We start from the raw sequence: 25,202 nt of genomic DNA on the forward strand, positions 1-25,202 counted from the left end.
CTTTAGTGTTGGGTATAAGCACAATTGCAAAATGATGGCTACTAGAATCCTTCGGCCTAGGTTTGAAGCTTGATATGAATATGATATGCTCTACATCGGGGACTTGCTGCGAAGGTTCGATATTCTGCTAAAATTTGGAGCCATTTGCTGCAAAATAGATAAATTTTGATCTGTGATGCAATCAAGGTGTTTTTCCCCACGCATGTTTATATTCCAGTCTTTTTGTCCGATCATAAAATGTGACTTTTCTTAAAAAAAAAAAAAATGTGACTTTTGAAATCAAGTTTTTTATGGCGGCAAATAAACAGAGTTAAACATTACTCGAGCTCGGCTGTTAAACGCTGGATTATGTTTGTTTACTAAAAGAACATGATCTGAAAATCAGTTCGGTTCATAAAAAAAATTGAGCTGAGTCTTTTGCCTGTTCGACTCGAGATCCGTTTGTTTAGTCCGACATTAGCTCTGTCCTTCTAATTTTCTTACGGTTTTTTTACTGCTTGGTAGACATTTTAATGTATATATAAAATATATTTCTATAATCTATTTTTAATTTTTTTATATATGTATTAAAATTTTGTTCAAAATTTTTTAAAAAAAATAATTTGTGAAAGCAAGAGCCAAATCCCCGTTTCAATGAAACAACCTTCGGAACAGATGGAGTAATATCATGCGTAGATGGTAGATGGCACTCCACGTCATTATACAAGCCAATTCTGTAATGTTTCATGTGCACCTAAACTTGTGATGTTTCTATCCGCATATTTATAACTTATAAGTAGCATTGTTTGATAAAGAAAAGGCTACTGGAAAAAGAAGTGATAAATGGATCTAGTTAATGTTTTACGCATGAATCCTGCTAATAGCAGATGTAGCTATGCCAAGAGCTCCATCCTTCAGGTCTCTTCCCATACATTTAAAGATTAATTCAAATATATATATATAGTTCTTACCATTTTGTGCTCTGCAGAAAAATGTGATGTTGCAGTCTAGAAAAGTTTCACAAGACAAGACACCATCGAGAGCTATGGCACCCACGGGTTCGCGGAATGCTTTAAGCTAGCTGATTTGGGTTGCTCTTCGGGACCTAACTCCTTGTTGTTCGTAAAAAATATTGTCGACATTGTCCATGCAGTGTGCCTGAAGAAAAATGTGAAAACGCCTGATGAGTTTCAAGTGTTTCTAAATGATCTCCCGAATAATGATTTTAATGCACTTTTGAAATTGACACCAGAGTTTAGTTCAATGCTTGAGAATGAGAAAGGTCTTGACAAGAATGTGAAGTGTTTTATATCAGGAGTGGCGGGTTCTTTCTACACAAGACTCTTTCCAAGTAAAAGCCTTCATTTTGTTCATTCTTCAAGTAGCCTGCACTGGCTCTCTCAGGTACTCATATTATCCTATATATCATAAAATTCGAATTTATAAAGTTGCATTTTGTTATGGTGTACACTAACAACTGAAGTTCAGGTTCCCGCAAATTTGCTGGATTCTAACAAAGGGAATATCTACATGGCAAAATCAAGCCCTCGAAGTGTTTATGAAGCATACTATTACCAATTTGAAAAGGACTTCACAGAATTTTTGCGTTTGAGATCTGAGGAAATGATTTCCAATGGCCGGATGGTACTGACACTCCCCGGAAGGAGCAGTGCAGATCATACCATCAAAGAATGTTTTTATATATTCAAATTACTAGGGAACTCACTTCTGGACATGTCTGCTGAGGTATGATGAACAATGATAAAGTGTCAACTACTATTCTAAACCAATGCTAGTTAGTTAAATGTAAGTCCCGGAGCCTGCTTGTGATTCTGACTTGTGTTTTTGAGTCGAGCTAACTTAAAGTCAGAAATAAGTCAGAAATTAAAACCAGAGTTAGTTTGAAGTACTTTATTGAGTGACTTAGTTTTTTTAACTTTTTTTAATATAAAAGTTACCTATAAATCATAAGTTAATCATAAATTAATTTTTTTATTGTTACATTTTTAATAACCAATGAGTCATTAAAATGACTCAAACAGACATTTTAAGTTCACAAGTTATCCCACTGGGGATCGTTTGGCCAACCATATTAGTGTAGAAGTACATAAAATTTTATTTTTTCTGAAATAAACCTTTAGTTTTCTGTCAAATAACAAATGTAAAATAATTCTTTAACATTTATATTCAAAAAAATTATTAAAAGAATACATTTTAAGCAAAAATAAAGGCTTATTTTGGTCATGACTTATTTGTCAAACACCACCAAATTACACTAAATCATAAGTAACTATTTTAAACTCAACAAAACGCATCCTAGTAACGTTTGTTTGTTTTTAAAGGGTATACTTCATGAGGAAGACATTACTTCATTCAATCTACCTCTTTACACCCCATGCACCGATGAGTTGGAGGCAATAATTGAATCTGAGGGTTCTTTTAGTCTTGATAGATTCGAAACATCTGAAGTTAACTGGGACATGCGTGAAGAAGATGAAATCATGAAGTCTGGGGAGAGCAGTGACAAGCTTATTGCTAAGACAATGCGAGCCATAACAGAGTCGATGCTTGCTAGTCATTTTGGTGATACTTTCATAGAAGAGATATTTGAGAGGTATGCAATGCTGGTGGCTGAGCATCTCTCCATGGTGAAAACGGCCTACCTATTTAACATTGTTGTCTCCTTGATTAGGAAATGAGAAGTTTTAGTTATCATTATTGTGAAATCTAGTATTCTTGTAGTAGTTTATTTACTTCGCGCAAAAAACTTAGTTAAAACAAGGTGTACTTTGGATATTTTGGTTTACTTAGTTGTCATAAAATTTATGATATACAGTACTTGTGAAGTTCGGAAACCTATGTTTAATATTTCCTTCCAAGAAAAGCTTTTCTGCATTTTATTCCGATTGTTTGTAAAATGTACTTATAAGTTAATTTTCAACTTATAAATCAGAATTTGAGAAGTTGACAATCCTATTTTTTTTCTTTTTTGAGTGTCTTATTTTTATTTTTAAAATTTGATTTTACAAATACGTAAAGGACCACCTTAAAAGATACTTTTTTATTATATTAATAATTTTAATATTCAATAAATTGTAAATACCAAAAATTCTATTTACAAATAAAATAAAAAGTAGTTCTCATTCATAACTATTTTTTCATTCATAAATAATAGACATTTCTTTTTTTTTGACAAACATGGCTTATAGCCTTACAAATGAGTATCTGTTCTAAGATATTCTCGACATGAGCCAGGGTCGAACCCAAGACCTGGGACGACAGAGGATAAGCCCTTAACCACTAGGCTTTTCTTTTAAATTACTTCAAATAGCCCTTTCTATGTCGTCTTAGAGCATCTCCAACCATCTAAAGCTCTTGGCTAAAAGATGAGTTGGCTTACTTAAAATAAAAAAATTTAGCCAACAGCTCCAAAAACTCAACTCCAACCATGCTCACCTGTTGTGTATAAATTTAGCCAACCTCCTATGGATGGCTAAATTTGTCGAACCTCTACAGGTCTGTAAGAAAATCTGTAGGAAGATTGTACATCATTTATTACCATATTGAACTGATATATTCTATTTTAACAATTTAAAATATTAATAACATACTATTTTTAAATTATAGCCAACCAATATAGCCAGTACTATTGAAACAAAATGTCTTACAGGTTCAGCAAATTTTACATAATGTCTTACAGGTCCAATTTAGCCAACGATTATAGCCAACGCCGTTGGAGATGCTCTTACCATCTTATTTTTATAATTAAATTGTCGCTCTCTTACCATCTTATTTCATGTTAATCTTGTTTATACACCATCTCAAATTGGGATTTGTAAGGGCGGCACAGGCTCGATTAAATTATTTGACCAATTTAGAACCCGTGTATAGCCCGCTGGCACGAGGTACAAAAGTAGGGCAGGAATTTAGAACCGTTAAAATTAACAAACCTCGTTTTCTCCTCGTCCTTTAATTTGCAATCGCATTCATGGCGCCTTATGTTTGTCTGTACTTGTGAGTTCAGTTGCAGACATTGTGATTGCAACATTAAGGGAAACGACGACATAGAGAGAAAGGCAACATTTATTCTTGTGATTGCCACAAATCGCATTCATGGCGCCTTATGGTGTGCTCATGACACATGCTAAGCCCAAAACTTGATATATTTGGAAGATTTTGATGGGAGTGGTTAATATATTTGCAAGGGGGTCCATCATTATAAGATATGAGAGTCAATCAAAATCTTTTAAACTTATCAAATTCTGCGCTTAGCATGTGTCTATGATCACACACTAGAAAAACCGTTTCCGGAAACACTCTCATATTTCCATAGCGGTACTTTACAAGAAACAGGAGTTTTATGGATCGCATAATTCCGATCGACCTTTTCCCTGGCTGAAAATCGAAAACGGTCAGTCACCTAGGCACGACAGAATAAATGAAATCAATATACTTATACAATGGAGAAGCGAGGGACGTGTATGTGACGCCTCTCGCATCGCTCCGTTCTATTTTTCTAATTTTCTGAAATTTTTAGATGAAAAATATCGAAATTAGAACTAACTTTTTTAGTTTTGGGTATATTAGAAACAAGTGTCAGAATCTGATTTTGTTACAAATTATTTATGGAATATAATAGCTTGAAAATTTTAATCTGATTTTGTTTCAGATTATTTAATTATGGGAAGGAGTAGCACACAAGTCTCTCTACACCTATAAATACCCCTACATATTGTATGATTTTGCATCATCTAAACGCAACCTTCTTTCTCAATAGCACAACCCTACCTCTCTCTGGTGATAATTCTCTTGCTCGATTTCTAACTCGGTGGTGCCGTTCTTCTGCAACGATAAGTGAATGCTGTTTATACAGTATTAGAAAAATAAAGGTTGTTGCAAGCAAAGAGCAAAGGTAGTTATAGACCGCTATGTGGGAGTCGACAAATCCAAACATGGGAAAAGAATATAGTCTTGACATATATTGATGGATAATATCAATAAATTAACTATTAGCGATGTATGTTTGTTGGTTATTCTTTTATAATATTTGTTTTGTTTATCGGACATGTTTGTTGTTAATTTTTATATGATTTACTTTGTATACGAGAAAAAATTATTCATGCATTATCCGCCTGCTCCGTTCAAGCGACTTTTAAATGAATGTTTATACAGTATTAAAAAATAAAGGTTGTTACAAGCAAGGGTAGTTATACACCACTATCTCACGGATTTAAGTTAGATGTTTTTGTGCACAATCAATCCAAAAAAATTGGAGGAAGGTGACGATGTAAGACATGATTACTTTTCAAAAAATAAACGCAAATAAAATTAAGATTCGTCGTACTTTAATTGTTAATTGTATGTATAAATTTATTTTCATTTTTTCACCATGAATTATAGTCCAGTTTTGCAATTTTATATATTATTATTGGTATCACATCAACATTTTAATAATATAAAATTTATTTTATTCGACAAATATTGATTTTGAATCATTAATATACTTTTATAGCAGCCACAAAATTATTTTATTCTACAAATATTAATATCAAATCATTAAAATAATTTTTATAGGCCGCCGCAACGCGCGGCTTCTCAACTAGTTGCAGATAAAAAACAAACAAATAAACGTAACCGGGATATCCCGCTTATTCCAGTGCATGGGAGGGTAGAATCCTCGCAAAAGAAATTATGTGCAACATTTCTTACTGATATAAATTAGCTAGTGTAGAACTTATGTATCAGAGTTCAATTCAGGAGAATAAATTCAGCAATGGGCTATTGGAAATACATAGGTGATCATGAAAATGTTGGTAAAATAACAAATAGGCAAGACATGCAATTTTCTTACAAATGAGAATTAGTAGAAGAAACTACAGTTGATTAATTTTGTTGTTAATTATATTTGTACAACATTTCCTTAGCTACTAAAGCGTTGCCAGAGGAAAAACAAACTCGGTTTTCATCTTCAATGAGGCTATGCCTTCGTAGGGCCGTAAACGAGACGAGCCGTATCGAACACCGTCAGGTTCGGTTCGACCTCGACTCAAAAGTTCGGGGCTCGAGTTTGAGTTCGACCGAGCCTTTAATTTCAAGTTCGAAGCTCGGCTCGTAAATAGTTCGATAGGCTCGAGTTCGGCTCGAAAGCTCGAATCGAGTCACCAAATATTGACAAAAACTCAAAATGTGATCGGTTCAACTTGAGTTCGATTCGATTAAATATATAAATTATAAATAAAATATTAAATATATTTGTAAAAATATATTTATAATAAAAAAAATTAAAAAATAATAAAGGCTCGATAAAGCTCGCGAACCTTACGAGCCGAGTAATTTGAAGCTCGAGCTCGGCTCGGTAAAACATTCAAATAGCTCGAGCTCGAGCTAGGCTCGATTATTGCCAAATCAAATTCGAATATTTTCCGAGCCGAACTCGAGTAGCTCACGAATAACTTAGTTTGTTTCCTCACTATTTTTGATCCGGCCCCATCTAAAAGTAATAATTTCTGGCTCCGCCGCTACCTCACTGTAGGTCTTATAACGTGAAGAGGCCACGCAACAGAAGCTTGCATCATACTAATAATGTGAAGCCTCCACGTAGTACAAGATTTTCAAAACCATCATAAACTCCTGATATCACGAAAACAAACATGATATATGCATGCATGCAGCGTGCTTCCAAATGTTTATAATGTCTACAGTCATCTCTGCAATTCTATCTTGATCCACTTTTGTTCAGCCTCTATAAGTATCACTTGATTGTATCTGCATATTCATATCGAATCTAAAGTAATATATATGCTTTCCTCTTGCGATATGCGCTGCACGGTGCTCCTCCTCCTCCTCTGCCTGTTATTCGCCTGCCTGCACGCTGCTTCAGGTAGACAGACACTACACAAACAGACATTTTTCAATTTAAAGTCGAAAATGACTTAAAGCCCGGGTTTTAAGCCCAGACAAACAGGCTCTAAGTCACGTTAAGTCATAAGTAATAATTTTAAACTCAGTCAAACGGGCTCATAATTACTTAATTGGTACTAATTACACCTTGTTTTAATATATGATGCAACTGTTTTTGTACAATGCAGCAACTCAGCAAGCCAATGGACAACAATCTGCAGAAGTGAACAGAGCAGGTCTGTGCTATGGAATTTTTGCTGGCGATCTACCATCGCCTCAAGAAGCCGTGGCTCTCATCAAATCTATCGGAGCAGGGAGAGTTAGACTCTATGGTCCTGATCAAAATGTTCTCCAGGCGCTGAGAAACACTAGCCTTGAAGTCGTTCTCGGTGTCCCTGACTGGCAGATCCCAAGCCTCGGTTCCAGCCAAGAGTATGCCAACCAATGGATCGAAGAAAACATCAAGAACTTCCAAGACATAAATTTCAGGTATGTTGTTGTTGGAAATAAAATGCCTTCAGAAAACCAAGATAGCGTCGCCTTTCTCCCCAAAGCCTTGCAGAACATTCAAAACGCAGTTTCTTCATCCGGACTAAAGAACCAAATCAAAGTCTCCTCTGCTTTTGATCATTCAGTTATTCTCAACCAAATTCACCCACCATCAAAAGCTGAATTCAATGAAAAATACCCTATTGGTGACATAATCCAATTTCTAAAGAACAATAATGCACCATTTCTAGTAAACATGCACCCATACTACAGCTATGCATTCAACAAACCCGAAATTCCTCCAGAATTGAACAAAGATGGCCAGACCTCTGGTGACAAGCGCCTCCAATACGCAATCTTCAGATCACCCTCAGTTGTGGTTCAAGATGGTCGATTAAGGTACAAAAATGTGTTTGACGCGATGGTTGATGCTGTGTACTCTGCATTGGAGAAGGCCGGTGCTTCTGCACTGGATGTCGTCGTCTCAGAGACAGGGTGGCCTACTGCTGAAGGACCTGGAGCTACTGCATATAATGCAAAGATATATAACAACAACTTAATTAAGCGAATCAAGAGCAAGGGAACACCAAAAAGACCAAAGAAGCCTGTTGAAACTTATATATACAACTTGTTTGATGAAAATCAAAGGAGCGGAGTTGATAAGCACTGGGGGATATTTGATCAGGCCAATAAACAAGCCAAGTACCCCATTAATTTTGCTTCTTAGTATCAGTATATGTCGATCTTTACTATCAATAAAATCCGCAGATGTATGAGTATGACTCTGCAATCCATCTTTACTATCAATAAAATCCGCAGATTTATGACTCTGCAATAGTTTGTTTTAAATAATTAAGGATTAATGCTTAAAAAACACCACTTTATTTTTGTACAATTTGTGTTCAATTGCTATTTAAACACTGATTCAAACTCTTTAAGAAGGCTAGCTGTAGATATAGAATTAGTAAACAAAAGGTCTAAAGATATGAGGAGCCTCTTTCTCAACAAAATCCAGGTGCCTCTGGAAAAGATGCATATACACAATCCAGTCACCATCATCTGTAGCACTGGGCATTGGCATAACATAACCAGTAGTGCCTCCCCAAGGAAAATGGTAGGACCCGAAAGACGGCCGCCCCCACCCAAAGTCCATTTTCGACACAGGAAAGCGCTGTCCTGAGGAGACCACCACAGCCACCTCCTCAGTGTCACTTGGCAGGCATGAATAAATCCTGCACATTGCTGGCTGAGGCCGGTGATTCTCCACCCAATCGACGAGTCCCCTGAAATGCTCCTCTGTCACCGCGCTCTCCACGCATGCATGCACTAAATTTGCAATTTCAGAAAGTGGCAGTGACTTGAGTTCACCAACACTAGCATCACCATAAGGGACTGATAGTACATTTCCAAAGTAATTATCCATCGATGCGGATTTGCTTAAACAATTTCTTCCATTGACTACAATTCCTAGTTTGCATCTTTTCTTGTCTTCTTTCGCGGCTTGTGCTAGTAATTTCCATAACAAGGCACTAAACGACTCGAATTTGGTCCGTTTGAGGCCTGATTGAGCCTGCAGGAGCTTAATTTGTTCCGCGCTGATCTGGTAAATGCGGCTCTGGAGATGGCACGATGGTGGCCCCTCTGCGGCATTGGACGCTATATCTTTGATGAGCATGTACATGTTGTCGATGGCGGGGTCATGGCGGCCGGGCTCACGGGGAACGATGAGTGAGCGACGGTAAGATGGGATAAATTTGTTGATTAAACTTTCGTCTGGGGAGAGTAATGGTTCGATACTATTATCAGCCCTGGAGTAGTTTGATCTTGTCATATCTGCCCATGCAAGTAGAAACTTGTTGATTGAATGAGCGTCAGCTACTCGATGATCAAAGCTGCAGCCGATCACTACACCACCGTGGCGCATTTCTGTCACCTTCAACGATTAATGTTCCGATTAATCAGAAAAATGACGATATTAAATATATTGAATACGAACACCCTATGTTTGACCTAAGTTAAAAAAAGTATTTGTTTCTTATAAATGAAAAGTTAATTAAGTCAATTTTCAATTTCTCAAATTCTGACTTATAAGTCGGAAATTGACTTATAAATTTCTTACGCAAGCGGTACGAGATATTTATGATTTATAATTTCAGAAGCTGAGTTTAAAAACCTGGCCACTTTAATAAGAGCATGCAAGGACACGTAGAAAATACTATTTGGTGATAAAATAATAAATCATCGATAAAAATCTTCCATTATGTTTTAGAAATCCGAGTAGAAACTTACGACGAATTTAAATATCTAGATACCTGTATGGAAATAACTCCATGTTTTTTTATAGGAACAAACTTGGCATCTACAGACTCATCAGGATTATAAAGATCAAGCTCTCGAAGCTCCACATCCGCGAAAGCCTCAACAAAATCGACACCGCGATTATTGCAGAGCATCTCAGGCTCTCCTTCACTATTCTGCACCACTTCTCCCGCAAGCACCGGAAAACACACCAATGCTTGACCCAGCCCTTTCTTCACCATGCTCATCATCACCTCATTATTTTTCCCACCATCATCGTAACAGAAAAAAATTCCCACGTCCAAAGGTGGCAGCAGCAGGTCCAGATTCGACATCGCGAGCCGGTGCTCGGTCACCGGAAGTACTGCTGCCACCACCTCCGTCGTCTTCACCACCACCGCAACTCCGCCTTCGAGAGAACCCATGTATTTAATTTGGACAAATTTAATTTAATTAAGAAGCCCTGAAGAAGGTCATTTATAGTCCAAGTATGTGGAGATATTTGACTACGTACACATGCAGGGGATGAACGATGAGATAATATTAAAGTCCGTAGAAATTATATTAATTAATCTCCCACCAACCACATACTTCCACCACCAACTACAACTCGTTACAATTTTCTTCGTTTTTGGGCTCCGTTCACCAACATTTTGAAATGTCATAACAAAATTAAATCAGGTGGAGACTGTTTGCCTCGGCTTAAAACCGGATTTTAAGTTATTTCTGACTTTAAGCTGAAAAATGTCTGTTTATATAACAAATTAAAAGTCAGCTTAAGGTCAGAAATAAGTTAGAAGCTGACTAAAAGGCAGAAGTTAGTTTGAGGTACTTTTCACAGTGACTATTTTTTTTAACTTCTTTTTGATAAAAATTACATCTAAGTCATAAATTACTCATAAATCATTTTTATTTCTATTATTATATTTTTAATAACTCATAAGTTATTAATAAGTCAAAATTACTCAGACAGACATTTTAAACCCTGAGTTTATCAAATAAGTCACGTTAAGTCATAAGTCACGTTAAGTCATACTAAGTCATAGGCTCAGCCAAACGGACTCTAAATATCAAGTATTTTAAATGTAAAAATTCGAAGAAATCATTTCATTCAAATTGATTTTCGGAAGTAGTTTAGTATAAGTTGACCCCGATTTCGCCTCTACTTTTAAGTTCTAAAAATGTGTTTATATAATTAAATAAGTATTTTATGAGTGAAAAACTATATAAACTTTTTAATTTATGAGGCTAAACAAACGGGCCTCTGTCGATCGAGACGGGGGCTGCCGCTGCCATATGCACCACCTTTTTTTTGAATCATCAAGGGTCACCAACCTTTTTATAAGTACAGCGTTATCTCGTAAAATAATTATACAGAACAGTTTTTCGTGTTACTCCACAGTTTACACACCGCTGCCCATTTATGACCCGTTCACGGGTTAAATAGATGTTTCAAATTTATTATTTATTAAAAATATAATATTTGTCTACATAATTATTTTAAAAAATTCTTATTTAAATTATTTTATCTAGATATAATTATTTCTATGCATTAATATTTGATCTTCTTTTAAATTTTAATATGATAAAAAATTAATAAAATTATTCGTAAATTAAATTACATTTGTTTTAAAAATTAAACTAATCAGATAATTTTGTTGTGAGATAATCGTGGGTGTTGGCCCTCGTTATCACTATATTCATCAATAACGCCCTAAATATCAACATCCGAAAAAAAGACCCCAAATATCATTTATTAACATTACATCGTGTAGCGTTTTAAATCCAAAACAAAAACGCAACATCGTCTGGCGTTCTGTTAGGGTAACAGAACGCTAGTCTATGTAGCGTATTGTTAGGTTAACCCTAACATAACGCTACATCGTATAGCGTTTTTCTCGGTTAAAACCAACAAAACGTTACGTTTTTTCTCAAATTAATAAAAAGTTGAACAACAAATGCACATCCATAGCTGTGTCGAGTGTAGTTCATATTTGGGGAGAGTGATCCAGGAGTGTCGTATCCTTCCTGCAAATTTATCTTGCAATAACGTAAAGTTTAGATTTGTCAAACGACCTGCGAACAAAGTCGCACATTTTCTAGCACGACACAATTGTTCCATAATTGATCGTATTTGGAGAGTGGAAGATGTCCACAGTCCACTTGATTTTCATTATGTGTTGTCGAACGATTTGAGCCGTTAATAAATCTTGACATTTACTGGAAAAAAAAACTATGGGGCCGTTTGGGCGAGCTTAAAAGAAGTGACTTCTAGCTTAAACTAGAGAAGTGGAGCAGAAGTGAGAAATAAATAAGTGAATAAAGTGTTTGGAAAAGAAGCAGAAGCTGTGAGAGAGAAGTTAGGATTCTCAGCTTCTTAAAAGTGCTTCTGCTTCTTTACACAAACGGGTCAAGAAAAGCAGAAGTCAGAAGCAGCTTCTGCTTCTGGTAAACAAACAGGGCCATATATAGTACAAAAGAAACCAGCAAACTAACTTAGCTATATTACAGAGTTTCTACATGTCTGCATGAACCCCATACAAGGAGGCAGTAGCCACTAGCCAGTAAGGCAGTAACATCAAAATAGGCGAGACAGCCAAATGAAATGAACAACACATGTTGCTAATTGCCAAGATAAGTACTGCTGTTTTGGTTAGGGTTGTAACTTAGAAGCCAAACAGTTATAGATGTCGGCTTGTCAAACAGCCATTAAAATAAACCGGCATCGTCTCTCTTCGTACCGTCTGTGAAATTAAGTGTGGAACAAATTCAGAACAATTCTTATACGGATTGCGGGTGTCAAAGACACGTGGCATGACATTTATATTTGAAAATTTTGAGATTCTTATACGGTACTAGATGTTGGTATCCATAAATTAAGGTGTTAAAAATGATATGTGTAAAAAGAAAATTAAAAAATTAAAAATAATATATTAGATTATGCGGCAAAGTTAACACTTTTGAAGTGTCTACTGAAGTTGCTCTTATAAATCACATCTAGTTTTAATGGATTTTACAAGACCAGTTCAACTTCAACTTGTAGCTGAACAATTGATTGATTTTATAGTCAATTGTAGGTTTTATTTAGTTGGAAAATTGCTGAATTATTGCAGTGAGTCTCGGACTAATGAGTCCTTGTCCTCGATAGTTGAAAATTCTGATGGTTGATACTTGTCCTCAAGAAGTATTAATGGTTTTATGTGACTAGTTCAACCTATAGCTGAATAATTGATCCATTTTATGGTCCTGTACAAGAACAGTTGGTTTTGTTTGCTCAGAAAATCGTTGAATTATTGTGGTGAGACTTCGACTAATGAGTCCTCGACATCATAGTTTAAATGCTTTCAAACGGCGGTGAAAGCAAGTAATTTGAATCGTTGAATTATTGTAGTGAGACTTCGACTAATGAGTACTATGGTGCCTCTTTTTCCGCAAAATCTAAGTGCTTTCCCAAAGGATGCATCCAATCTCCATCATCTGTAGCACTGGGCATTGGTATGATATAACCAGTAGTTCCTCCCCTCAATAGAGTCAAATCGTTCCCTTGGTTGTTGATCTCTATTCTCTGCTTGTGCACTCGAATGACTGATATGAGTGTTAAATATTTATCATATTCAACAAAATACTTCCCTGGAACAATAAAATGTAACTCAGTTTCATGAATCTCTGAACTAGGAGCTCAAAAAATTTTAAAAACAAACGAAGCCGTCCAACATTGTTCCCTTGGTTGTTGATCTCTGCTTGTTTTCTTTAAGACGTCTCGTGGTTCTGCCTCGAGTGCATATAAGTTTTTCTTACATGTCGTCCCGGCGTCCCCTGATAAAACAGTCCTGCTAAATTGGTTTCTTGTGATTTTTATTTATATATGGTCAGTGAAACGCCTGAGGGCATGCCTTCGAGTAACCTGACAGTTATAAAAAGTGTTGAGAACCAGTCCATCTAAAATCTTAAGGTTTTAGATGCAATATTGTTAACAATGCTTTCTCTCCGCCTTTGTGTATATGGTGCAGATGAGCAGATCAGATGTGTGTCAAGACAGAGAAGTCGCGACAATGGACAGAATGACATGAACATAATTTTTAAACTAGCATTCATTTTTCAGATGATTCGTTTCTAAATAGGCCATCACCTATTTCTAATTTGTAGCTTTTTTCAAGTAAATAGAAAGTAGTATATCTTATTCATGACATACTTCTGGGATTGTGATACAAAAGAAGATCAGATCAGATCGGATCACCAATGTTTCATTTTCCTGTAAGATCAAAGTTTAGATGCTTTCAAAGGGCCAGTAAAAGCAAATGGTTCAAAGATATGAGGTGCCTCTTTCTCCACAAAATCTAAGTGCTTTTCGGAAAGATGCATGTAAACAATCCAATCACCATCCTCTGTAGCACTAGGCAGCGGCATAACATAGCCAGTAGTTCCTTCCCAAGGGAAAAATACAGACATAACTGAGGGGTGCCCCCAGCCAAAGTCCATTTTGTGGACCGGAAAATGCTGGCCGGAGGAGACGACCACAGCCACCTCCTCCGTGTCACTTGGTAGGAATGAAAAAATCTTGTACATTGGTTGACGGGGACGGTGACACTCAATCCAATCAACAAGTCCCCTGAAATGCTCATTGTTTGCGGCGCACTCCACGCATGCATGCACCTTATCAGCAATTTCAGAAAGAGGCATTGATTTGAGTTCAACAACACTAGCATCACTATAGGGAGCTGACAGTACGTTTCCGAAGTAATTCTCCATGGATTTGTTCAAATAATCTCGTCCATCTACTACAATTCCCAATTTGCATCTTTTTTTGTCTTCTGTCGCCGCTTTTGCTAGTAACTTCCATAACAAGGCACTGAAGGCCTCGAATTTGGTTCTATTAGGTCCTGCTAGAGACTGGAGATGCTGGAGTTGGCAAGCATTGATCTTGTATATACGGCTTTGGAGATGGAACACTGGTGGTGCTTGTGGGGAATCAACTGATGCATCTTCGACTAACATGTACATGTTGTTCAAGGCAGGATCAGGGTGGATTGGATTTCGAGGTTCAAGGAGTGAACGGCAATAGTCTGGAGAGGATACTGACGCGATTTTATAATCCTTTGAGTGGTTGGATCTAGTCATATCTGCCCATGCAACTAGAAATTTGGTGATTGAGTGAGCATCAGCAACGCGATGATCAAAGCTGCAGCCTATCACTAAGCCGCCACATTTCATCTCTGTCACCTGATCATTCATTGTCAGAGAACTGATAAGTAAATAGTAAATATAATCAAAGAAGGGAATCCTAGTCAGAGAAATTCAGTTTTGGACTTTGGAGAGTTGTTAATTAACATGGTGTCAGAGCGAGGGAGCTAAGGGATCTCTATTCAAGTCCTATCCCCTGCCCTCAATTGAATTAAATCGTTCCCTTGATTTTTTATCTCTGTTTCTAGACGACTGATATGATAGTTAATATATCCAATTATAGACTTATTCTAACGTCCTAGGATTTTGGAAGAATTGGTTACTTGATAACACATATGTACGCACCTGTACTGACAGAACTCCGCGTTTTTTAACAGGAAAAAAGTTAGCATAGACAGAAACATCCAGTTTGTGGAGATTAAGACGTCGGAGTTCCCTATCTGCAATTGCCTGGACAAAATCCACACCGCGATTGTTGCAAAGTATCTCAGGCTCGCCTTCATTATTAAGAACTACTTCTCCAGCAAGCGAATAGAATGAGACCAGTACCTGACTCAACCCTTTCTTCATCATGCGTATCATCATCTCAGTTTTCAAACTTCCCGCATCATAGAAGAACAAAACTCCAACGTCGAAAGGTGGGAACAGCAGGTCCAAATTCGACATAGGCAGCCGGTGCACTCTAAGCGGCGCAAAAGGCGCCACCACCTCCATGCTCTTCACTACCACAACAACTCCTCTCTCGCATGAATCCATGGTGACAATTACTTAGCTAACTATTTGATAAAAGACTCTATATATAGCTATTTGGTATCACAATCACTGGACTTGCTCTAAAGAGGCCATAATTTGATCTTTTCAGGCACAAGAAATTGGAAAATTTGATCAGTTTTTCTTCGTAATTGGGCTAACTTATGAAGAATTCGCCATTATTTGAAACACAAAATCATGTGTACAGAAAAACTGCAACATAAACGTGATCTACAAAATACATCTTATAGGCATTTAATTATTGACACATGAGCTATCCAACGATTTTTTTCTGCTGATAGTATACCCTGATATACGAATGTCAGGAACCCAACCCTATGATTTAATCCACTTAAGAGCAACTCCAATGGGGGTGTCAAAAAGAGTGCCAAAGTGCCATGTGACATGACGTGGCATGGCACTCTTATTGGCTCTTCATTGGAGTGGAAGGGGTGCCAAGTAAAGTTGCCAACTTTTGGCACCCTCCTAAAGTGGAAAGAAGTGTGTATATCACCCTAAAGCATATAATTCCCTATCTTTTTATACTTATATTTGTTTTATATTATACAATTTATGTGGCAACTTTGGTTGCCAACCATTGGAGCAAATTTTTATATAAGAGTTGCCAAAAGTACAAATAAAGAGAGAGAAGATAAAATAATAGTAGTTTTGATGATGTGTCATTTTAAGCAACCTTAGTTAGCACCTCCATTGGAGATGCTCTAACGAGACAGAACAAACCCCCTGCTCCCCGGTCCATGTGCAGGTCAAGATGTGAATCGAGACAGAGAAGTTGCGACACTCAAAACATAATTTAACATAAATTTTTAATCTGAATGATCTATTCCTCAATCAGCATCACCCTGTTTATTTTCATATAGTATTTATAGCTTAGACGCTTCTCTAAATTTTTTCAGAGGGCTGAAATTAAACGGTTTGAAGATATGAGGCGCCTCTTTCTCCAGAAAATCCAAGTGTTTTTCGAAAAGATGCATGGACACGATCCAATCCCCATTATTCCCAGCGCTGCGCATTGGCATCACTAATCCAGTGGTGCTGCTCCAGGGAGAAAGGAAGGACACAAACGAAGGGCAACCCCACCCGAAGTTCAACTTAGAGATGGGGAAACGCTGGCCCGAAGATATCACCACAGCCACGTCCTCTGTTTCACTTGGATGGAATGAAAAAATCTCGTACATTGCTCTACAAGGACGGTGACTCTCAACCGAATCAACAAGTCCCCTGAAATCATTCGATGCGCTCTCCACGCATTTACGCACTTTATCTGCAGTTTCGGAAAGCGGCATTGATTTGAGTTCACCAGCGCTCGCATCACTAAACGGAATTGACAAAACATTTCCGAAATAATTGTCCATGGATTTATGGTCTAAAAAATTTCGTCCATTGACTACAATTCCGAAATAACAAGGCACTAAAGGACTCGAATTTGGTTCGACCAGGTCCTGCCAGAGACTGGAGAAGCTCAATTTGGCAAGCACTGATCTTGTAAATGCGGCTTTGGAGATGGACTAATGGTGGTGCCTGTGGGGAATCAGATGATGCGGCTTCGAATAACACGTACTTGTTGTGCATGGCTAAATCAGGACGGATGGGCTTTCGAGGGAGGAGGAATGAAGAAAGATATTCCGGGGAGGGTAGTGATGATGCCATTTTATTGTCACCGCAGTGGTTGGATCTAGTCATGTTTGCCCATGCAGCTATAAAATTGCTGACTGAGTGACCGTCAGCTACTCTGTGATCAAAGGTGCAGCCGATCACCAATCCGCCGCACCTCATCTCTGTCACCTGGATTATTCAGATTAGACATTCCAGGATATTGGCTAAATAAAATATATCCGTTGAAAATTACATATCTGCTCAAGTGAAAAGGCAACAGGGCGAATACGGAAAAATCTCTAGAAAATTTCACTAGCAATTTCTCCAAAAACAATTTCCAAAATTTCTAGAGATTTTTTGTAAAGATTATCCTGGTAAATTTTCCCTGAAAATTTTCCGTAAAATCAATTTTTTAAATAAAAATCTAATACATTAAAAAATTAATTTTAAAATTTACAACATTTTTAGCACAAATAAACTGATTCTTTCTGGTAAACAAGAAACTCCCGGAATAAGATGAGCAGTACCCAATAAAGTTTTAACAAGGCACATACCTGAAGTGTATAGTTCTAAATTCCACTAAAATCAGGTGCTTGGAAATATTTTTTAGCTAAATCCTTATATTTTAACCCTTTAGCTTTATACAAATCTTATTTTCTAACAGTATTATCATACCAAATGATCAATTTTTCTGAAACCTTATAAATTTATTCTTACAGAGATCATTAATTATACCGTAACCACATACCTGTACTGAAAGGACACCACGTGTTTTCACAGGAAAAAACTTCGGATAGACAGCAACATCTAGTTTGTAGAGATCAAGATGCTGGAGATTCACATCAGCAATGGCCTGCACAAAATCCACCCCACGATTGTTGCACAGTATTTCAGGTCCGCCCTGATCATGGAAAACCACTTCTCCAGCAAGCGAATAAAAAGAACAACAGTACCTGACTCAACCCTTTCTTCACCAAGCTTATCATCATGCTTTGATGCTTATCATACAAGAATAAAATCCCATTGTCACAAAGTGGCACCAGCAGGTCCAAATTCAACATGGGCAGCCGCTGCACCGTAAGTGGCGAGAAAGGTGCCACCACCTCCGTCGTCTTCACCACCACCTCGACTCCTCTTTGGCATGAATCCATCGTCACAATTTTTAGCTAATTGTTTGATGAAATAATCCTAGTTGTTGTTGTTTATATACAAGCTCTACTGAAGCCAGTAGCCAGTCTTCACAAATCACACGTGTATAGTGAGTAATTAGTGAGTGAGGTCTATTATATAAAAAATATTAATATAAGTGTGAATTTTTAGATGCAATAATACATATTATCTTTTAATTTTGAACTAATTAGAATTATCTTTGATTCAGATATTTTATTTTAATAAATTATGTATCACTAATATTATTGGTCTTTTTGGCTAACTTTTTTCATGAACTAAGTGTTTATTTTGTAAAAAAAGTACTCACTTATATTTTATCTTTGAATAAATCAGTATTCGGAGTGTTTAATTTTTTTCATTTTTTAAAATTTATTTATTTAAACAAAGTGCATTTTTTCAAAAACAAATATTATTCTCAGTCCCTCTCATTTTCTTATAATTTATTTATATTACTTGACACATATTCTAAATTACATATAAAATTTATTTTTAAAATTTTTCATTTTTATATAAAATTTATTTAAAAAAGTTAAAATAATTTCTGATTACATGCAGCCTGTCCGCCAAGGTATAATGTAATTATCCAAACTTCGCTTCCTGTCCGTTCGTTACATTTTTCATCTTAATTGGGCTAAGGTTTATATCACTATCATTTAAGGTTGAAGGTCAAGTCTAGTTCAATTAGTACAGATAAACTGCAAAATACAGGTGATCCACAATTATGTTTATGGTACTAGAATTATTCAATTATTATCCGCAAATTATCTGCAAATACAGATATTCGATTATTGGGACATGATGATCACAAGTTCATTTTTATTCATAAATCACAAGTTCATAACTGAGTAACGAAAGCTTTATTATTCAAAATAAGTGGAAGACTAGGAGTAAAAGCTCAGTCAGTATTTAACTGATCCTTTTCTCAATCAGCCATCACCCAGTTTTATTTTCAGAAGTAATTATTTATAGCTTAGATTCTCCTCTAAATTTTTCCAGAGGGCTTAAACGAAACGGTTTGAAGAAATGAGGCGCCTCTTTCTCCAGAAAATCCAAGTGTTTTTCGAAAAGATGCATGAACACAACCCAATCCCCGTTATTCGTAGGGCTGGGCATTGGCATGACGAATCCCGTGTTGCCTCTCCAAGGAGAAAGAAAGGACACAAACGAGGGGTGACCCCAACCAAAGTTCAATTTAGAGACCGGAAAAAGCTGGCCCGATGAGATGACCACAGCCACGTGCTCTGTGTCACTTGGATGGAATGAAAAAATCGCGGACATTGCTCTACAAGGACGGTGAGTTTCAATCCAATCGACGAGTCCCCTGAAATGCTCCTCATTTGCTGCGCTCTCCACGCATGCACGCACTTTATCTGCGGTTTCAGAAAGAGGCATTGATTTAAGTTCACCAACACTAGCATTAATATACGGAACTGACAACACATTTCCAAAGTAATTGTTCGTGGATTTGCCAATAAAATTTCGTCCATTGACTACAATTCCCAGTTTGCATCTTTTTTCGTCTTCTGTGGCGGCTTTTGCTAGTAACTTCCATAACAAGGCACTCAAGGACTCGAATTTGGTTCGACCAGGTCCTGCTAGAGATTGGAGATGCTGGATTTGGCGAGCACTGATCTTGTAAATGCGGCTTTGGAGATGGACTAATGGTGGTGCACTGGTGCTTGTGGGGAATCAGATGATGCAGCTTCGAATAAAACATAGTTGTTGTCAATGGTAGCATCAGGGTGGCTGATATTTCGAGGATGGAGGAGTGAACGGAGATAGTCAGGGGAGGATACTGATGCGATTTTATCATCACCGCAGTGTTTGGATCTGGTCATATAAGCCCATGCAACTAGGTGGCACCAAAAGGTCCAAATTCAACATGGGTAGCCGGTGCACTGTAAGTGGCACGAAAGGTGCCACCACCTCTGTCCTCTTCACTACCACCTCAACTCCTCTTTCGGATGAACCCATCGTAGCAATTTTTAGCCAACTACTTGAGAAACCAATCATATATATACATGATCTAATAAAGCTCTACTGAAGCCAGTCTTCTGTAGTACAAGTACGTGGAAAATTTGACACCCTTAAGCGCTCAATTATCAACAGATCACATTTTTCATCTCAATTGGGCTAAGGTATACAGGAATCACCATCATATGAGGTACAAGGTCATGTCAAACTCGATATTTCAACTGCAACATACGCGTGTCACGCGACAATTGAGGTTATGGTACTAGGATGATCCACCAGACATACATAATAGAGATATTCAATTATTGGTACATTATCAACACATACATGTCATAGATATTCAATTATTCATACATGATCATGGTCGTACATATAGTTGTTGGATAGGCAGGTTTTGGTATTATTACTATTGAAATTACCATCTAAAATTCATCTGCAGAACTTGTGAATGGAACTGATCATGTAATAGAAATAGGTTTCTGACTAGTTACATCTGTCTTCTCTTCACCGCTTAAACAATTTTATGCGCTACTCAGATTGCAGAAATTTATACAACAAATGTGGGCTCTGTATCAGGGAGTTCCACGCGTTCACTTGCAGTTCTCAGATGATGCTGAAGAGACCTTTTGTGATGCATTTTTATTGTTACATTTACAGGCCGGTGCTCATTCATTTATGTTTTGAACCGGTCTGCATCCATTTGTCTATGAAATTGTAGAATTTTACTAAGATTCATATAGCCATGAATATATTGAGATTAAAAGGGGAGGCTGATTAGATTGTGAATTAAGTATTGTGTTGTTCTTGGTGTGTCAGATCAAAGTTTAGACACTTTCAAAGGGCTAATGAAAGCAAATGGCGTGAAGATACGAGGCGCCTCTTTCTCCAAAAAATCTAAGTGCTTTTCAGTAAGATGCATGTACACAATCCAATCGCCATCATCTGTAGCACTGGGCATTGGCATGACAAATCCAGTGGTGTCGCCCCAAGGGAAAAGGAAGGACCCGAATGAGGGGCGGCCCCAACCAAAGTCCATTTTGGTGACCGAAAAATTCTTGCCTGAGGAGACTAGGACAGCCAGCTCCTCTGTGTCACTAGGCAGGAATGAAAAAATCTTGCACATTGCTTGAAAAGGACGGTGATTCTCAACCCAATCGACGAGCCCCCTAAAATGCTCTCCATTTGATGCGCTCTCCACACATGCATGCACTTCATCTGCAATTTCAGAAAGAGGCATTGATCTGAGCTCACCAACACTAGCATCAATATACGGAACTGATAATACGTTTCCAAAGTAATTCTCCAGGGATTTATGGTTTACAGATGCAGAATTTCTGAAATAATCTCGTCCATTGACTACAATTCCCAGTTTGCACCTTTTTTGGTCTTCTTCACTGGCTTTTGCTAGTAACTTCCATAACAAGGCAGTGAAGTACTCGAATTTGGTTCGTTTGTGTCCTGCTAGAGATTGGAGATGAGAAATTAGGCGGGCCTTGATCCTGTATATGCGGCTTTGGAGATGGAACAATGGTGGTGGCTGTGGTAAATTAGACGATGCAGCTTTGACAAGCATGTAAAAGTTGTCAATGACAGCAACAGGGTGGCCAGGGTTCCGCGGATGGAGGAGTGAATGGCAATAGTCAGGGGAGGATACTAATGCCATACTTTTACCCCCAGAGAGGTTGGATCTAGTCATATCAGCCCATGCGACGAGAAATTTGTTGATTGAGTAAGCATCAGCTACGCGATGATCAAAGCTGCAGCCTATCACTAATCCCCCACACTTCATCTCTGTCACCTGATCATTCAATGATTTAATTAGTAGCTGATAAAATGATTAATAAATTAGATCAGAAAAGAACTAGCTAGCCACTCTATTTTTTGCCGCAAATACCTCCAGGCCGGTCCAAGGGTACCTCCAAATACCACAAGGTTTTGGTAGATTTGGTTACTTAACATGGTACTCGAGACTCTCTCTTACCTGTACCGAAAGAACACCCTGTTTTTTAACAGGAACAAAGTTTGCATAGACCCCATCTGGTTTGTACAGATCAAGATGCTGGACTTCGACATCTGCAGAAGCCTGGAGAAAATCCACACCGCGGTTGTTGCAGAGTATCTCAGATTCTCCTTCATGATTGATCACCACTTCACCAGCAAGCGAATAGAACGACACTAGTACTTGACTCAACCCATTCTTTACCATGCTTATCATCATCTCATTTTTCATGCCTACCTCAATATTATAGCAGAACAAAATTCCAACGTCGAAAGGTGGCAACAGCAGGTCCAAATTCGACAAGGCCAGACGGTGCTCAGGAAGTGGCAACAATGCTGCCACCACTTCTACTCTGTTCACCACCACAACTCCTTTCTGGCATGATCCCATCGCGACAATTTCTTAGTTAAGTATTCGAAAAAAGATCTCTCTGTTGCAGTTGTATTATGCTCTACTAAAGCCAGTCTTTTATAGTCCACTTTTCATTGGAAATTTACTCAATTGTTATCATGCAATTCTTTGAAACTTTTGTGCTACTTCATTTGTCACATTTGCTTCTTAATTGCGCTAGCTGACGCATGAAGGACTCGTCATGTCGTGTTCGTCATTGTTTATGAACATAATTACAGCAGATGAACTGCAAAATACACGTGAATCGTGATACACAAGTGAGTTCGTGGTAGCAGAGTGATACAGTACACATATTATTGGTGCATGATCGTATTCATAAATGTAATTGTCTCAACATTTCTGTTCTGTCATAAATGTAATTGTCTCAACATTTCTGTTCTGAATGAGAACATTTGCAACTGTACTTTGAGCATTGCATGGAGTCGAACCCGAACCAATCTCCCGTGAAACTACATTCTGATACCATGTTAACTGATCTTATATCATCTCCCGGGAGCCCATAACTTGTAGTGCTATCCTAGTTTTATTATACAACGAGGACCAGTTACTGTAGTCTGCACCTTGCTAGTTGCTAAATGCTAACTGTGTCAACGTTTAGGTCACTTATTGGATGCAAACTAGGTAAAAAGTTAAGGTAATTTAGGCCACCATAACAAAAACTGGTGCAAGTGGACAAGTGGTATTCATTCATGCTTAGAGATGGGAAGACAAACAGAAAAAATTGCAAAGTAAAACTCGAGCTTGGTATGTTATGTTATGAGCTCGTCAAAAACGTTCAGTTAGTAAACCAGCTCTAGCTGAGCTTTTTAATCTGTTGGGCTTTATCTAGACCAGTTTAACATAGATCAATTAGAATTGTTTAACTCGACTTGCTCAGATAAAATTTTAACATGTTATATATAACAAATTAGGACTTCTTTCAATATGATCTAAATCACAATTTTTTTGCAAAAATATGATCAGTCTTGTTTTCGACTGTTTTCAAACTAGCGATGCAATCATATAAATTTTGCCCATATTTTTAAACTTTTTTTTAAGAGTATGGGTATTTTTGTAAATTTTTGGATAAATTATCATTAATATTTTTTCTATTATTTTTTTAACAGAATACTTTATATATTATTATAATCTAAAACCGTAATTTTAGAGAAAATGACTATTTAATTTGAGATCAACTACATACTGTAAATGTATTTAACTGGGAGTATAAGTTAAATTTTACTAATTTTGGTTAAGTGAAAAATATATTTATACAATTTGCAGTAACTTGACTCGGTTCATGCTCTTCAATTGTTCACAAAATATATTTTTAGACTTGTTTATTGTCAAATCCATATTGAATGCAGGTTTGACTTTTTACACCTAACTTTGGGTGTTTTGATCATATAATAAATATTAATATTTTTGTAATATTTTTCTAAATTAAAATATAACATAAATATTTTTATTTAGAAAAAGAAAAAGAAAATTTAAAAAATATAAATTATAAACACGTGGTCAAACCTCCTAAAATTATGGGTAAAAATTTTTTATAATGGACCGGAGTATTATTTTTGGTTGGATGAGAAATCTGATACGACTTATTTCGAAAGAAGTTAGCCTATACAGTATACAGGTCTGTTAGTTAGTATTTTAATTTATGTTAGGTTTTTAATTTTATGAAGGGGGTTTTGAAATTACACCATTCTTAAGCGGAAGTGGTTTTGAAATTTTGGAATACCTTTCCTCTTATAGCAGGAGATTGTATATTAAATTATATAAATGTAATTTTTTTTATATTTTTATTCAGAAAATAAATAATGAACTTATATTATTTTTTTTCATTTTTAAAATATGTGCATAAAATTAAAATGACTTCTAACTTATGACAAAAAAAATTACACTCTCTGGCCTATTCCAACTTTTGACTTTTTTACACGTATTTTACGGTGTTCGGAAAATCACATCCAATCATATTTATTCTTTATGAAACTTATATCAAATAAAAAATTTAGAATCTATTTGATATGATAATTGAATATTTTTAATATAAATATTATTTTTTTATATCTTAATACATGTATCAAAAAATCAAACAAAGAAAGAACAGACGAGTACTCCCTGGTGGCTAGCGCATGCACATGGTTTTCGAAACTGAGTTAATTTTCAGATCCAAAATCCAGCCGTTTCTGTGAAATAAAGAATGTAGTCACTAGTCAGGCTGTAGACAGGGGATGTCAGTGTTTTCAACCCAAAAAGATCATCACGATAAGCAAGAAGCGTAAACACAGATCAAGTAATAATAACACTAAACAAATAGTAACTCATCATCCAGTGGTGCAACAAGTCAAAAAATGGTAGTTTCCACTTTCCATTACCTATCCAAGAGGCACAACCTGCTTATCCACTTGCACCAACTTGTGTGTAAATTCTTCTTATAAAATGCACTTTGAAT

The 25,202-nt window shown here is 36.8% G+C and overlaps 7 protein-coding genes across 7 annotated transcripts; 2 read left to right on the forward strand and 5 right to left on the reverse strand.

The window, feature by feature from the left end:
• Positions 1-822: 822 nt before the first annotated feature.
• On the forward strand, positions 823-2,819 carry LOC108212050 (benzoate carboxyl methyltransferase-like). Its single transcript, XM_017383783.2, has 4 exons — positions 823-897; positions 991-1,383; positions 1,468-1,725; positions 2,322-2,819. Exons 1-4 carry the CDS (start codon positions 823-825, stop codon positions 2,676-2,678), a joined length of 1,083 nt encoding a protein of 360 aa, XP_017239272.1. The 3' UTR covers positions 2,679-2,819.
• A 3,894-nt stretch (positions 2,820-6,713) lies between these two features.
• Positions 6,714-8,095, forward strand: LOC108210852 (glucan endo-1,3-beta-glucosidase-like). The gene is made up of 2 exons (XM_017382289.2): positions 6,714-6,859; positions 7,068-8,095. The coding sequence occupies exons 1-2, from the start codon at positions 6,778-6,780 to the stop codon at positions 8,093-8,095; spliced, it is 1,110 nt and encodes a 369-aa protein (XP_017237778.1). The 5' UTR covers positions 6,714-6,777.
• A 111-nt stretch (positions 8,096-8,206) lies between these two features.
• On the reverse strand, positions 8,207-10,174 carry LOC108210851 (coniferyl alcohol acyltransferase). The gene is made up of 2 exons (XM_017382288.2): positions 9,681-10,174; positions 8,207-9,301 (listed from the first exon to the last, which is right to left on the reverse strand). Exons 1-2 carry the CDS (start codon positions 10,089-10,091, stop codon positions 8,330-8,332), a joined length of 1,383 nt encoding a protein of 460 aa, XP_017237777.1. The 5' UTR covers positions 10,092-10,174; the 3' UTR covers positions 8,207-8,329.
• A 3,698-nt stretch (positions 10,175-13,872) lies between these two features.
• Positions 13,873-15,614, reverse strand: LOC108211170 (coniferyl alcohol acyltransferase). The gene is made up of 2 exons (XM_017382693.2): positions 15,193-15,614; positions 13,873-14,886 (listed from the first exon to the last, which is right to left on the reverse strand). The coding sequence occupies exons 1-2, from the start codon at positions 15,601-15,603 to the stop codon at positions 13,927-13,929; spliced, it is 1,371 nt and encodes a 456-aa protein (XP_017238182.1). The 5' UTR covers positions 15,604-15,614; the 3' UTR covers positions 13,873-13,926.
• Positions 15,615-16,481: 867 nt separating this feature from the next.
• On the reverse strand, positions 16,482-18,357 carry LOC108212051 (coniferyl alcohol acyltransferase). The gene is given in 4 exon segments (XM_064088597.1): positions 16,482-16,986; positions 16,988-17,403; positions 17,963-18,167; positions 18,245-18,357. Coding segments are annotated over 4 exon segments (1,239 nt in total).
• Positions 18,358-19,347: 990 nt separating this feature from the next.
• LOC108212052 (coniferyl alcohol acyltransferase) lies at positions 19,348-20,358 on the reverse strand. Its single transcript, XM_017383785.1, has 2 exons — positions 20,201-20,358; positions 19,348-20,062 (listed from the first exon to the last, which is right to left on the reverse strand). The coding sequence occupies exons 1-2, from the start codon at positions 20,356-20,358 to the stop codon at positions 19,348-19,350; spliced, it is 873 nt and encodes a 290-aa protein (XP_017239274.1).
• A 275-nt stretch (positions 20,359-20,633) lies between these two features.
• Positions 20,634-22,788, reverse strand: LOC108211727 (coniferyl alcohol acyltransferase). Its single transcript, XM_017383404.2, has 2 exons — positions 22,340-22,788; positions 20,634-22,156 (listed from the first exon to the last, which is right to left on the reverse strand). The coding sequence occupies exons 1-2, from the start codon at positions 22,745-22,747 to the stop codon at positions 21,176-21,178; spliced, it is 1,389 nt and encodes a 462-aa protein (XP_017238893.1). The 5' UTR covers positions 22,748-22,788; the 3' UTR covers positions 20,634-21,175.
• Positions 22,789-25,202: the final 2,414 nt, after the last annotated feature.

The sequence above is a fragment of the Daucus carota genome, chromosome 3 (genome assembly GCF_001625215.2).
Source record: "Daucus carota subsp. sativus chromosome 3, DH1 v3.0, whole genome shotgun sequence".
NCBI classification, from domain to species: Eukaryota; Viridiplantae; Streptophyta; class Magnoliopsida; order Apiales; family Apiaceae; genus Daucus; species Daucus carota.